We start from the raw sequence: 12,994 nt of genomic DNA, 5'->3' as shown, positions 1-12,994 counted from the left end.
CACAGAGCGGGAGGGAGTGTCCCTGGCCTTTGCTCACGGGCCCGCCTGCAGGGTGGCTGTGGAGGTGGTGACCACGATGACCTCGGCGGACGTGATGTGGCAGGACGGCTCCGTGGAGTGCAACATCCGCTCCAACGACCTCTTCCCTGTGCACCACCTGGACAACAACGAGTTCTGCCCCGGAGACTTCGTGGTGGACAAGCGAGGTACTGCCAGGCGGGCGGGGCTCAGGAGGCAGGGTCACGAGGTCTGGCATCAGGCCTCCCCTGGGAGGCGGCTCCGGCTTTTGAGGACGGCGCAGCATTTCTGGCTTCCTCTGACCGAGCTAGGGAAGCAGTGGGTCCCGGGCCCCTGTGCTTGACGTGCAGCCGGTTGGGGCGGCGGCTGGTGCCCCCACCGGGGTGCCTTACCTCCCCCCTCGCCCGCGCTGGGTCCACAGTCCAGAGCTGTCCGGACCCTGCTGTCTACGGCGTGGTGCAGTCTGGGGACCACGTGGGCCGCACGTGCATGGTGAAGTGGTTCAAGCTGCGGCCAAGCGGGGATGACGTGGAGGTGAGCAGGGGCCGCCCCCGTGTCTCCTTGAGGGTGGGCTCTGGTGAGCTGGGCGTAGAGCCCCCGGGCTCACGACTGCCCATCCCGCCCTAGCTGATCGGAGAGGAGGAAGACGTGAGCGTCTACGACATCGCCGATCACCCTGACTTCCGGTTCCGCACGACCGACATCGTCATCCGAATCGGGAACACAGAGGACGGAGCCCCGCACAAGGAGGACGAGGTAGGGCGTCCTGCGCAGCCGCTGCAGTACCTGTCGTTGCCGCCAGGGGGCCTGAGCGTCCCCCTCGCGAAGGAGGCGCCCTGCGCCGCCCCGCCCCCTGTAGGGCCCGCCTGCCGGTCTGCACAGCTGCTCCCTGGGCTCCACGGGTGGTTTCTTAGGGGTGCCCAGCCCTGTCCTTAGTGCTGTGAGCGTGGTGGCAGGTGCCGTAGGAGCACAGGAGAGGCCTGGGGCGGTGACCCTGAGCTCGGCCCCAGGGAACAAGTGGGGACATGCAATGAGGGCAGGCAGATTCTGGGCAGGGGAAAAAGGGGTACCAGAGTCCCAAGGCTGGAGCCTCATCCGGGAAGCATCCGGAGAGACCAGGCTCAGTGGATAGCGAGCATTGGCGGTGTTTCAACCGGAGGGCCGTGCTCTCAGTACTCACGGTGGTCTCTGGGTGGCACCCACATAGCTTCTATTCTCATGGCCCTGCCTCTGCCCTCACCCTTGGAGAGCTGCTCCTGACCCCGTCCTGTTTGCCCTGCAGCCATCGGTGGGTCAGGTAGCCCGCGTGGATGTCAGCAGCAAAGTGGAGGTGGTGTGGGCTGACAACTCAAAGACCATCATCCTGCCCCAGGTGAGACCCCCGCGAGCCCATGGCTCAGCTTGACTGTGACAGCCAGGCTGAGAGCTCAAGGCCTTCCTGGCAAAGGAATCTTCTTTTGGGGAGCAGGGTCTTGGGAAAAGCAAGGGCAGTGTTACACCCAGAGCCCTGGATGAGAGTCGGGAGAGCGGAGAGGCTGCCCGCAGCGGGCCCAACCGTCCCGCCCCACCCGGCAGGCTCCTGGTTTCCAGGCATGTCTAGGTTCTCACAGATCTACTTGGATCCCTATCTCACTGCGCTGAGAATGCGCAGGTTGCGCCCTGTATCTTACAGGGCCTTCCCCCAACACTTCTAGGAAACTGTCACAGATCGGGGGGAGGGAATGGACGGGGCTTTCGCAGCTCCGTTTCTGTACCCCCTCGTTTGATCTGATGCTCACACCCCAGCTTCCCTCTCCCGGCACCAGTACAGGATGGACGAGGGGGTGGCTCCCCCTTCGTCCAGGAGGCCATTCCAGGAACGGGAACAGAGTCACAGAGTCTGCCACAGTCCAGCGGACCAAGTGCACTCAGTGACGAGGCGGCTGGAACTGGCATTTTCTGGGCCCTGGACCCATGGGCTGGGCTGGGGTGCCTCCCAGAGGCCTAGGGACCACCTAGCGCAGAGGCCCAACCACGAGGCCAGAGCAGGCAAGGGAGGAAGGGTGGCAGGGCTGCTGAGGCCTCAGGGCCCCCGGTCGGTGTCGGCTCTGAGGCTCGGGGTCCCTGGCAGCTCTGCCCAGCCCACTGCCGTCTCCCCTCAGCACCTGTACAACATCGAGTCTGAGATTGAGGAGTCGGACTACGACTCGGTGGAAGGCAGCACCAGCGGAGCGTCCTCGGACGAGTGGGAAGACGACAGTGACAGCTGGGAGACGGACAACGGGCTGGTAGAGGATGAGCACCCCAAGATAGAGGAGCCCCCCATGCCCGCTGCTGAGCAGCCGGCAGCCCCCGAGGAGGACAAGGGCGTGGTGATCAGTGAGGAGGCCGCCACGGCCGCCATCCAGGGGGCCGTGGCCATGGCCGCCCCCATGGCTGGGCTGATGGAGAAGGCGGGCAAGGACGGGCCCCCCAAGAGCTTCCGGGAGCTGAAGGAGGCCATCAAGATCCTGGAGAGCCTCAAGAACATGACGGTGGAGCAGCTGCTGACGGGCTCGCCCACCTCCCCCACGGCGGAGCCTGAGAAACCCACGCGGGAGAAGAAGTTCTTGGATGACATCAAGAAGCTGCAGGAGAACCTCAAGAAGACCCTGGACAACGTGGCCATCGCCGAGGAGGAGAAGATGGAGGCGGTGCCGGAGACGGAGCGCAAGGAGGACAGGCCCGAGGGGCAGTCGCCGGTGAAGGCTGAGTGGCCCAGCGAGACGCCGGTGCTCTGCCAGCAGTGCGGCGGCAAGCCTGGAGTCACCTTCACCAGCGCCAAGGGCGAGGTCTTCTCGGTGCTGGAGTTCGCACCCTGTGAGTTCGCCTGGCCTCATTCCAGGGCCGGGGCGCCGTGTCCCTGGAGGGGCCCCCAGTCCTCGTGCCAGGAGAGGGCGGCGGGGCGGGGGGGCTCTGTCCACCCGTCTGGGGAGCACGTTCGGCTGCTGCTGCCCCTCCAGCTGGTGTTCCCAGGCCTCGCCTAAGGGACTGACCACCCTCTTTCCCCTCTCTAGCGAATCACTCTTTTAAGAAAATTGAGTTCCAGCCTCCAGAAGCCAAAAAGTTCTTCAGCACAGTGCGGAAGGAGATGGCGCTGCTGGCCACCTCACTGCCCGATGGCATCATGGTCAAGACGTTCGAGGATAGAATGGCAAGTAGGCGGGCGTGGGCAGGCGTGGGCAGGCACAGGCGTCCAGGTGGGTGATCAGGAGGCTGCAGCCTCCGGCCCTGGGCCTGCAGGCCTGGGGGCCACCCGTGGGGCCGCCCGCCTGCAGCCCCTCCTCACAGGGCGGGAGAGGCTGCGACAAGACTCCCACAGCTGTGTCTAGACCAGACGGCCGTCCTTTTAAAGCTTAGTTTAAAATTATATAATACATTACTTGACTTTTTTCTTTTTTTGAAAAATTAGAATGTTACCGGAAAAGCTGTATTATCCTTTGACCGGTCCTTGCCCTGCCCCCAGGGGCAGTGACTTCAGGAGGCTCATCTCTGGCCCAGCCCTGGAGAAAGGGGCCATGGGAAAGAGACCACAAAGAGGGATGCTGTGGGAACGAGCCTGCCAGCACGCCCGCCGGCCCACTCAGCCCCGGCAGTCACTCAGCTGGCGGCTTACCCAACACGTTGCCCTGGCGATGGTGCCCCTGCCCCAGCCCTCAGCCTTGGTCTCTGATGTGTGTGTAGAGTCTCGTTAATGACTGACAGAGCATTTTCCTCGAGTCCAGATCCTCTCACCCCTCTAGTTCCCTCGAAGCCAGTGCAGCCTTGCCATCCTGGAATGATTTTTTCTCTTATTGGTTGTCATTGTTGCTGCCTTCATGGCGTGGTGGCGGGGAGCTGGGCGGGGAGGTCACAGTGGTGTTTTGAGGAATGCAACTTACAAGTAGTAGTTTATTAAAAAAAAAAAATCTGGTAAGATAAAAACCAATTTGGAAAATTCCTTTCATGCCAGGAGTTAAAGAGGTGCCAAGTGGGTCTGTACAGAGGTGTCTGCATTCAGCTTCTCTATTGCTGTCTGCGGGTGTCTGGATCCCGAGGCCGCTTCCGCTCCCGCCGCAGCCGCACGGTGCCCTGGAAGAGACTGGAAGCGGGCTCCACGTGCGGGTGCCCGCTGCCCACGTCAGCCTCCCTGCTCTCTCCCTGTACCCCCCTCTAGGACCTCTTCTCGGCCTTGATCAAGGGCCCCACTCGCACCCCCTACGAGGACGGCCTGTACCTGTTCGACATCCAGCTCCCCAACATCTACCCGGCCGTGCCCCCCCACTTCTGCTACCTCTCCCAGTGCAGTGGCCGCCTGAACCCCAACCTGTACGACAACGGGAAGGTGTGCGTCAGCCTCCTGGGCACCTGGATTGGAAAGGTGGGTCGGCGCTGGCTGGCGGTGAGGGTGGGGGCGGGCCCGTCCCAGCAGGTGTCTGGGACACAGCTGATCAGTTTGCACTTTGTGTGCGTGTGTGTGCTGCAGGGGACAGAGAGGTGGACGAGCAAATCCAGCCTTCTCCAGGTGCTCATCTCCATCCAAGGTACGGTGGGCGGGGCGCGGCTGGAGGGCACCGTCACTCTGGCCATGGCGCCCCTTGACCTCCCGTCTGGGGGTGGAGGTCGGGCCGGCCCTGAGGGACTTCCCCTTCCCTCCCGCAGGTCTAATCCTGGTGAACGAACCGTACTACAATGAGGCGGGCTTTGACAGCGACCGAGGCCTACAAGAGGGCTATGAAAACAGCCGCTGCTACAACGAGATGGCCCTCATCCGCGTGGTGCAGTCCATGACCCAGCTGGTCCGGCGGCCGCCCGAGGTCTTCGAGCAGGAGATCCGGCAGCACTTCAGCACTGGCGGCTGGCGGCTGGTGAACCGCATCGAGTCCTGGCTGGAAACCCATGCCCTGTTGGAGAGGGCCCAGGCGCTGCCCAATGGGCTCCCCAAGGACAGCAGCTCACCGGAGCCACCGGCCGTGGCCGAGCTCTCAGACTTCGGCCGAGAGGAACCTGAGGACGGGGGACTGGCCCCTGGGGAGGCCTCCCAAGGCTCAGACTCGGAGGGCCCGGCCTCAGCCCCCAGAGACCGCACGGAGCAGGCCTCAGAGGCCCCGCCCGACGCCTCGGTGCCACCCAGCGTCAAGCCAAAGAAGAGGAGAAAGAGCTACCGGAGCTTCCTGCCCGAGAAGAGCGGCTACCCTGACCTCGGCTTCCCCCTCTTCCCGCTCTCCAAGGGCTTCGTCAAGAGCATCCGGGGAGTCCTGATGCAGTTCCGGGCCGCCCTGACGGAGGCGGGCATGCCCGAGAGCGTGGGGGACAAGTAGCCAGCAGCCCCGGAGGAAGGCACGTGGCCGCGGGAGAGGCCACCCCCCCTTCCCTCTCCTCTTCTGTCCCCAGTGCAGGCCCCCCGCCCCCTGCCCTTTGCCCCCTCCTTCCCAAGGTGAGTTTGCTGCTGACGTGCAGGAAGTTTCTTGAGATGCTGCCATTTGTATTCCGAAGCAATCTTCCAACAGGCGGGTGCCCTGTGGCAGAGGAAATCGGAACCGTGCGGCTGATTTTCCCCTGTAGTCCCAGGCAGGGTGCCCCTGCACTTCCTCCCACGCCTTCTCGCCCTCAGGGCAGGGGTGGGCTCTCCCTGGGGTCTGACACAGGAGAATGCGGGCCGCGTGGACGTGCCTTGCATGAAGTGTGGGTTGCCACGGCGGTCGCCCCGGTCGACTCTCGAGTCCCAATGACGCTTCCTGGTGTCCCGGTCTTCCCTCGCCCCCCAGCTCCACCACCCTCCCCAGAGTGATGCCTCTGCCGCTGACCCCCGGCTGGGCCCCAGCCTGTTGAACTTGCTCTCTGCGAGAGGTGGGCACCAGGCCAGGTGCAGTGAGACGCCCAGGAGGTGGTGGCCCTCGCATGCTGCCACGGGGTGAGGACAGGGAGCTGCTGCTGGGAAGACACGGCTATAGGTGCCTTGCCCTTCCTGCCCCTCAGGGCGAGGGGGACCGCAGCTCTGGCTTTGAGGTCCCCGGAGGCGGGAGCAGCAGCACAGACGAGGGCCTCTCCCGTGGAATCGGGCCCTCTCCCCTCCTGTGTCCAGTGCTTACGCCGGCAGGGGTGGCACGAAGCTCACGGAACTCAGAGTGGGCCAGCCCTCTCCCCGCCCCCAACAAGAACACAGCCTGTTAGCCCTGCGCTTACAAACCGCAGGCTCGACGTGGCAGAGCGGCGGCCAGTAGGGTTCTCCCTCGCAGAGCTGGGCCCAGAGGTTTACAAGTTTTCTAAGCGTTTGATAATGTGAAGCTCCAGGTGAAGGGGATGCTGTTGAGCACATTGCAGCTATGTAATTTTTGGTGTATGTAATGTAATATTTAAGGTTGAAAGAATAAAAAAATATTAACTCTTACTAGGAAAAAAAAGACAAAATAAGAAGCCAAAGCATGACGTGTCTTGTCCGCCTTACGCTGGCTCCACACCTGGGCCGCCGCGAGCACGCGGCCGGTGGCAGCGCGGGGAAGGCTGGGGGCCGGACCGGGGCTGCGGCAATCGGAGCCCAGAGTGTCAGGGTCTTATTTGAGGATCACCCAGAGTGACTGGCAGGGCTGTGCTTCCCGGTGCGTTGTTCACGTGGAGATGTGAATGCCTATTGCTTAAGATATCTGTATAAAGTGCTGTGTGATTAAACTTTTTTTTTTTTACTTGCATTTTTTTCGGTTTGGCTCATTACAATGTACAAAACGGACAAGGTGGTACCATTAAACCTGCCTCTGCCATTCACCTGGGCTCTGTCGCCTTTCTTTCCCTCGGGGCACCTCACACACCCTCCCCAGGGGAAGGAAAGGTCCCTGTGGCTGGGGGGCAGGGGGTGGGGGGCGTCTCAAGGCAGCAGCCCCTTCCCCACCCAGCCCGCTCCCAGGCCTCTTCATCTCCCATCAAGGACTCGCAGGGACCGGGAGGTGAGGGTCTAGAAGTTCAGTGGGTGGGTGCTCTTGCCTCTGAGCAGGGCCTGGGTCCTGGAGCCACCTTTCATCAGGGCAGCAGCAGCATCTCTGGTCCCTGGGGGCCTCTGACCAGGTCCACCAGTTCAGCTCCTTCCAGATGCTGGAGGGGGCTGGCCTGGGCTCAAAGCCACTCTAGATGGCTGGAATCTGCCCCTCCTCACCGCTGCTTCCTTTTAAACCCCAGCCTACTGCTCCCCTACAAAGACAGATAAGGGCAGGGGAGCCCCAGAGCCCGCCCTGGACAGACTCCTTGTAAAAAGGGGGACAGCTCTCTGCTGTTTTGACCTCTCTTGCTCCTTGCCAGTTTTCCCCAGTGCCCCTAACTCCGGGACAGTCTCCCTTTTGGCTGAGATGCGCTTGGCTGTATGGCCCTAGGTAAGACTTGCTCTAAACCTCAGTCTTCCTACCTGTGCCAAGAGGCAGTTGGCTTCAGACCAGACAAGGTATAATTGTCACTGGGGCAGGGCCCCAACCCCTGCAAAAGCAGCCTGGACCAGCTCTGGTCCTGTGCCCACTACCAAAATGACTTCCCAGGGGCTGATACCACACACTGCCCCATCCAGGAGGGACCAAAGGGCTGGTCATCACGTTAAATTCTAGAGCCCTGGCAGAAGCAAGACCCCACTCTCCGCACCCCCTAGGATAAGACTAGCAGGCTGGGAATGTCACTTTATTCAGATCTGATTCAAGGGTGGCTTCCCTGCTCCTACCCCAACACTCCATCTGGCCTTTGGTGGGCAGAGCCTGTCTTTCCCACCCTCCTCCAGGCGTCTCCTCCTCCTCCTCCCAACTCACCACGTGTGCGCTGTGGACAGGCCCTCCAGTCCTGGGGAGGAGGGAGAGAGGGGTGGGGACCTGAGCGCAGAGTAAACCAAGCAGACAAAGGCACTGGCAAGGCCCACGGAGTCATGGGCGCTCTGCTGGGGGCGGCCTCTGCTGAGACTTCCTGCGGGGTGAGGGCTGCGGTTTCAGAGAGGGTGGGGACTCCCTGTAGCCACTGACCATCCAGAAGTAGTTGGGGAGAACCTGGCCCTGGACAGCCTCGCTGATCAGCAGTTCCCCATCCACAGCAAACACACCCTTCCCGTCCTTGGGCTCCAGGCGGAAGGCAACCACGGGCACGTACACCAGGTGGGGGCAGTGGCACTCCATGTGCTTGCCTTTCTCCATGGCCAGGAAGAGGCGCAGCAGCGTGGCCCGGGACACGCCGGCGCGCACGTAGAACAGATGCATGGCGCCGGCTGAACAGCGGCCCATGGGGGCGGTGAAAAGCTCACTGGCCAGGTGGGAGTGCAGGAGCGCCAACACCAGCACAAAGTCCTGCTCCGGCACCACCGTCCAGTGGGGAGGCACGGGCTGCTCCAGGGGCACCACGTGGGTGTCCGCGGGGGCCTGCGGGGCCCGAGCCGGGGAGGGGCCCCTCCTGGAGGCCAGCGTTTCTGCGGGCAGGTAGGCCAGGGTGCCCCGGTAGGTGCGCAGGGCCACCAGGCGCAGGCAGGTGCCCAGAGTGAAGCGGATCTCGCCCAGGCGCCGAAACTTCTCGCTCTCCAGATCCACGTCGGCGATGAAACCCCACGCCAGGCTGAGCACGGAGAAGAGGCGCTGCCCGCAGGCGGTCTGCAGGGATAGCAGGTCCATGGGCGCCAGCAGCCGGCGGCACAGCAACTGCGTGCAGTTGGTCAGGAGGTCTTCCTTAGTCACCTGCTCGTACCTGCAGGGGAGGGAGTCAGATGAGGGCAGGAGCCCTCACACGACCTCCCCTTCCTCCTCCTGGGGAGCTAGGGCAGGCCAAAGTGATCCTGAGCCCCTGGGGGAGTTGGCAGGGGGTGACAGCCAACTGGAGTCAAGGAGACAGAGAGAGAGAAAGAGAGAGGACCCTGGAACAGAGGCTCAGGGCTCCAGAGACGAGTGGTAGCTCGTCGGCATTCATAAAAGAAAGCCTGGCAGGCCCTGAGGGAAAATAAGCCCGCTTGGACCCTGGCTCTCACCCAGCGTAATAGTTCAAAGAAGCGGCTACCGCATTGCCAGAGCCGGCCGGGAGGCTACACAGGGGCTTCTGGATGGCGGTCTCCCAGTCAGGCCGCTCCATGAGCCCGTTCACCACCTGTTGGAGCACAGGCGGCCTCAGCCTGGGAAGCTCCCCTCACCCGCCCCGGCGCCCCCACGACCCAGACCCAGGCCCAGCCTCTCCTGGTAAGGCCTGACCTCATGGATCAGCCCATCTCCGGACATGACCACCAGCGCGTCCCAGCGTCTCAGGTCCTCGGCGCGCACCAGCTCCCGGGCGTGGTTTCGCCGCTCTGTGCAGAGGGCGCGGCTATCAAGGTGGGAGGTTGGAGGGGCGGGTCCCCTGGCTGAGGATGCTCCCCGCGCCCGCTCCCGGGGAGACACTCACCAGTGAGCATCAGCGTGAAGGAGACGTCGGCCTGGGCCAGCAGCGGCTGCACGTGGCTCCAGAAGAGCTGCAGGGCTTTGCCCTTGCCCCCGCGCGGGTTTAACAGCACCAGCACGTGGCAGGGCCTTGGGAGCGGGTTCCGGGAGCCGCCCGCTGTAAACACAAACCGGAACCCACCACTAGGGGCTGAGGATCACAACGCGGGCACCCGAGTGGAAACGCGGCGCCTGAAATCCACGGGTAATGGATCCAACTGAGCCTGGCCAGAGGCAGCGGCCTCCAGCAGCGGGCTCCAGCGGGAGCGCTACGCTCCACACCCAGCCAGTTTGGCTGCACTCAGACTCCCACCAGCTTCTGGTCTCTCTCCAGGGCCCCCAGCCCCTCTTCTGTTCAGTTGATTCCGGCCAACTTTCCTCACCAGGGAGAGAAGGGACCCCCCTACAGGCCTTCCCCGCCAGGCCCCCACAAACCTGCATCCATGGCCTCGCCCCGTGGCCCCCGCTGCAGAGGAGTCCCCCGAACTGTCCGGACGCTGTCCGCCGCGGCGGCTCCTGACTTCAGCTCCTTATCGGTGCTGCCCAGGCGGGCCTCTCCGTGACGGCTGTGGGGCTCGCCCTCCCCGCCCGCGTCATTCCCTGCGGTTGCCAGATCTGAGGGAGAGGAAACCGCGCTGGTGGAGTCTGGAGCGGCCCCCTGAGGTGGGGGGCGCCCCGTTAGGTTCTGGGACCACGCTCGGGGAGTCGCGCGCACCGGCATCGCCTAGTTTTCCGAGAGGTCCAGTGCCACCAAGGGCGCTCGGGTCCTGGAACTGAGCTCCCACCCCCCCAGGGGGAAAGGGTCTTTTCCTGAGAGCCTGTCTTTTCTAGGACCTCGGGTTCCGGCCCGACGATGAGTCAACGAGCCCCGGCTCTCTCCGTGGGATCGGGTCTTCAAGCCCCTCCCCGGGGGCCGCCAGGGGGAGGGGAGTCCAGTTTCGTAAAAAAATCCCAGAAGGTGAGTGGCCATCGCCGCGAGCGAAGTTCGGGGCGAGCGACCCTCGGCCCGAAACAGTCGGGTCGCCGTGTCCTCTACCCCGAGCTCTGGAGCTGCCCGGATCGCCGCGCGCGTTTCCAAGGGCCGGGCTCTGCGGCGCCGCGCGCAGCGCTCGTGGAAGCGGCGCCGAAGTCGCGCGAAGGCTGAGCCGGAGCCGGGCCACCAGCCACCACCTCCCTCAACCAGAGCCGAGTGGGCGCGGAGGCCATGTGCTGCACGGCAGCTCCCCCGGCCCCCCAGGAAGCCAAGAAGGGCGAGACAGCAGGGCAGGCGGCCAGCCCTACCCAGTCGGTCCAGTTTCCTGGGGAAGCGCTACTTCCGTTCCCCACAGTGGCCTAAGGCTGAACACAGCCGGTCCCGCGCTCAGCCTCGCATCTGCAGAGCAACCGGAGCGCCGAGTAACGCTGACTGCGCGACCTCGCTGCCTTCAGCCTCAAACTTTTCGCTCAACTTCGGGGAGGGCGCCGTGCCTAGCCTCCCGGCCTGGCCACGCCCCGCGCGGCCCAGGCGTTCGCGGGGGTGGAACCCGCGCCCGGCACGGCGCAAGCCTGCGGGGCCCTGGCCTCGCCGCTCCGCCCCCGCCCGGTCCGCACCCACGGTTCGGCCGAGCGCGCAGCCCTTTGGCTAGGTCTGGGGACTCTCGGACCCAGAAGGAAGGCGAGCGAAGCGGCCGGGCGGGAGACGTGGAGGCTGCTGGCGAGGCGCGGAGCCCCAGGCCCGGCGCGCCGCGAGCGCAGCGTCCCGGGCGCGCGAGGGTGAACGCGCATCACAGGCCGCGGCGCGCAAAATCTGAGGGGCGCCCGGGGGGGGGCTCCAGGCGCGCGTGGCTCAGGGCTCTGGTTAGACCCTTGCCCGTCACTGGATAGAGTCTCCTGGCGGAACCTGCCCCGCTGCCCGCGCCCCCCAATCCCACCCTGATTTCGAGGTCCAGGCCCCGTCAGGTACCCCTCACTTGGTGCTGGGGCGTCGCTGCAGCCGCTCCCATCCTCCCCCAGAGTTATTTTTAGCCTCCTGTACCGCACGGCCACGGAGCCTGAGGCAGCCGGAGGAGCCATCTCGGGAGTGAGGGCCAGCAGCGCGGGGGGGACGCGGTCCGGAGGAGGGGACCTTGGGAACCTCAAAAGTTGGGTGCTTTTCCCAGAGGACAACATCGAGGCTTGCCTGAACCAGCGAGCGCTCCAGGCCCCGCGCCCCTCACCCACCTGAAAGGAGCTTGGCGGTGTAAACAGGCCTAGGCGACCCCATCTGGATTGGGGAGCCAAGCATGGGGGCGTGTCCTCCGTCGCCCCCGCTGGCTCAGCGGGGAGCTGCAAACTGGCCCGGGCCTCGGGTGTCAACGGGGTGTGGTAAACACATCACCGGCAAGTAAGTGTCCGACCTGAAAGTGTCCACGACCCGCTCGAGTAAGCTCCCTGTGGGGTAGCGTGTGGCGACCCAGAGGAGGAAGTTGCCAAGGTCAAGTTACCAAGTTTCTAACTCTCTAACCAAAATGAGAAAAGACCAAACCGCTGTAGGAGGCTTAGCTGGTGCAGGCCCCGGTTGCAGGGTGCTCACGCGCCCACACCTGCCCCCACACGACACCCATTCACACGTCTCGCTTCCCATCGCCCCTGAAAGTCGAGAAGAGGCAGGTCTCGGCATGGCTCCGAGGTACCCCTTTGCGAGAGGACCCAGGCGGCCCTGTTCCCCAACACCTGGCGGGGCGGGGCCTCTGGTAGGGGAGAGGCTCAGGTTGGGACGCGTGGGTCCCGGGGCCGTTGGCCTGGCACGCGGCCGGTTGGTGGCCACCTCCGCCCTGCGCAGCTCTGGGGGCACTCCTGGCTGTGTCGTAAGTGTCCAGAGCGCGTTCCGGGAAGGTGACTCAGCGATGCTTTCAAGGGTCGAGAAACTCTGCGAAACTAGGAACCCGAGCGGGGAGCGGGGCGGGGCGTCATCACCCTCTAGCAGCGCCGCGACCGGAGTCCACCGAGGTCTGATCTTGAACCTCCAGGCTCCCCACCCCCAGGCCAGGAATCCGGCGCCAGGAGCCGAGCGCCGCGCTGCAGCCGCAGTGCCGCGGTCACGCGACGCGGGGACGCCAGCGCCGGCGGGAGGAGGGGGCTCCTTGCGGGAGCCCGGGCTGGATCCCTCGGCTCTCCTCTTCCCCTCCTCCCTCGCCTGCCTGCTCTCCAGCCAGGACTACGGTCAAAGTCAGGGCTTTGGGCACCTGGAAGACCCGGGACGCGGCGTGATGCTCCCGGGGATCTCGGATCTTGGAGGGGGGCGGCCTCCCTCTTCTCCCCGCGAGCGCTTCCATCAGTCCTGAGAAGCCGCTGCTTAAACCTCGGAGTCTGGTGGGACTCAGGCCGGGGAAGCGAGGACGTGGCCGTGCACGAGCCTAGTGAGAAAGCCCACCTGCCGCAGGGTCCCTCCGCCTCCCTAGAAGGAGCCCCGGGGGTCGTGCGGCCGCGCGGGGGCGGGGTTAACTGGAAACCCAGCGGCGAGGGAGGCGGGGCGGCCTGCTGGGCTGTTATCCGGCCTCCGAGAGCCCAGTGGGAGGGAGGTGAAGGGCAGAGCCCTCTGGCCC

General features: G+C 64.6%; 2 protein-coding genes across 7 annotated transcripts in view; one reads left to right on the top strand and one right to left on the bottom strand.

Moving 5' to 3' along the window:
• Nucleotides 1-6,777, top strand: part of UBE2O (ubiquitin conjugating enzyme E2 O) — a 49,839-nt gene extending 43,062 nt beyond the window's left edge. For all 3 annotated transcript variants that reach the window (XM_040244521.1, XM_040244520.1, XM_040244522.1), the window contains exons 10-18: nucleotides 52-206; nucleotides 440-552; nucleotides 646-774; nucleotides 1,301-1,390; nucleotides 2,160-2,856; nucleotides 3,054-3,190; nucleotides 4,193-4,396; nucleotides 4,502-4,559; nucleotides 4,678-6,777. In XM_040244521.1, coding sequence (XP_040100455.1) covers nucleotides 52-206; nucleotides 440-552; nucleotides 646-774; nucleotides 1,301-1,390; nucleotides 2,160-2,856; nucleotides 3,054-3,190; nucleotides 4,193-4,396; nucleotides 4,502-4,559; nucleotides 4,678-5,336 — 2,242 coding nt within the window. In that variant the 3' untranslated portion in view covers nucleotides 5,337-6,777. The remainder of the gene's footprint in view (nucleotides 1-51; nucleotides 207-439; nucleotides 553-645; nucleotides 775-1,300; nucleotides 1,391-2,159; nucleotides 2,857-3,053; nucleotides 3,191-4,192; nucleotides 4,397-4,501; nucleotides 4,560-4,677) is intronic.
• Nucleotides 6,686-12,693, bottom strand: SPHK1 (sphingosine kinase 1). 4 transcript variants are annotated; one of them, XM_040244586.1, is made up of 6 exons: nucleotides 11,631-12,693; nucleotides 9,867-10,046; nucleotides 9,397-9,549; nucleotides 9,207-9,301; nucleotides 8,990-9,105; nucleotides 6,686-8,712 (listed from the first exon to the last, which is right to left on the bottom strand). In XM_040244586.1, exons 1-6 carry the CDS (start codon nucleotides 11,692-11,694, stop codon nucleotides 7,908-7,910), a joined length of 1,413 nt encoding a protein of 470 aa, XP_040100520.1. In that variant the 5' UTR covers nucleotides 11,695-12,693; the 3' UTR covers nucleotides 6,686-7,907. The 4 variants fall into 4 exon arrangements, with proteins under 4 accessions (XP_040100520.1, XP_040100522.1, XP_040100521.1 ...); XM_040244588.1 differs by lacking the exon at nucleotides 11,631-12,693 and adding an exon at nucleotides 10,713-10,974; XM_040244587.1 differs by lacking the exon at nucleotides 11,631-12,693 and adding an exon at nucleotides 10,745-10,974.
• Nucleotides 12,694-12,994: the final 301 nt, after the last annotated feature.

The sequence above is a fragment of the Oryx dammah genome, unplaced genomic scaffold, assembly GCF_014754425.2.
Source record: "Oryx dammah isolate SB20612 unplaced genomic scaffold, SCBI_Odam_1.1 HiC_scaffold_8, whole genome shotgun sequence".
NCBI lineage: Eukaryota > Metazoa > Chordata > Mammalia > Artiodactyla > Bovidae > Oryx > Oryx dammah.
The sequence above is the reverse complement of the archived record's forward strand: the minus strand, read 5'-3'. Positions and strand labels throughout refer to the sequence as shown.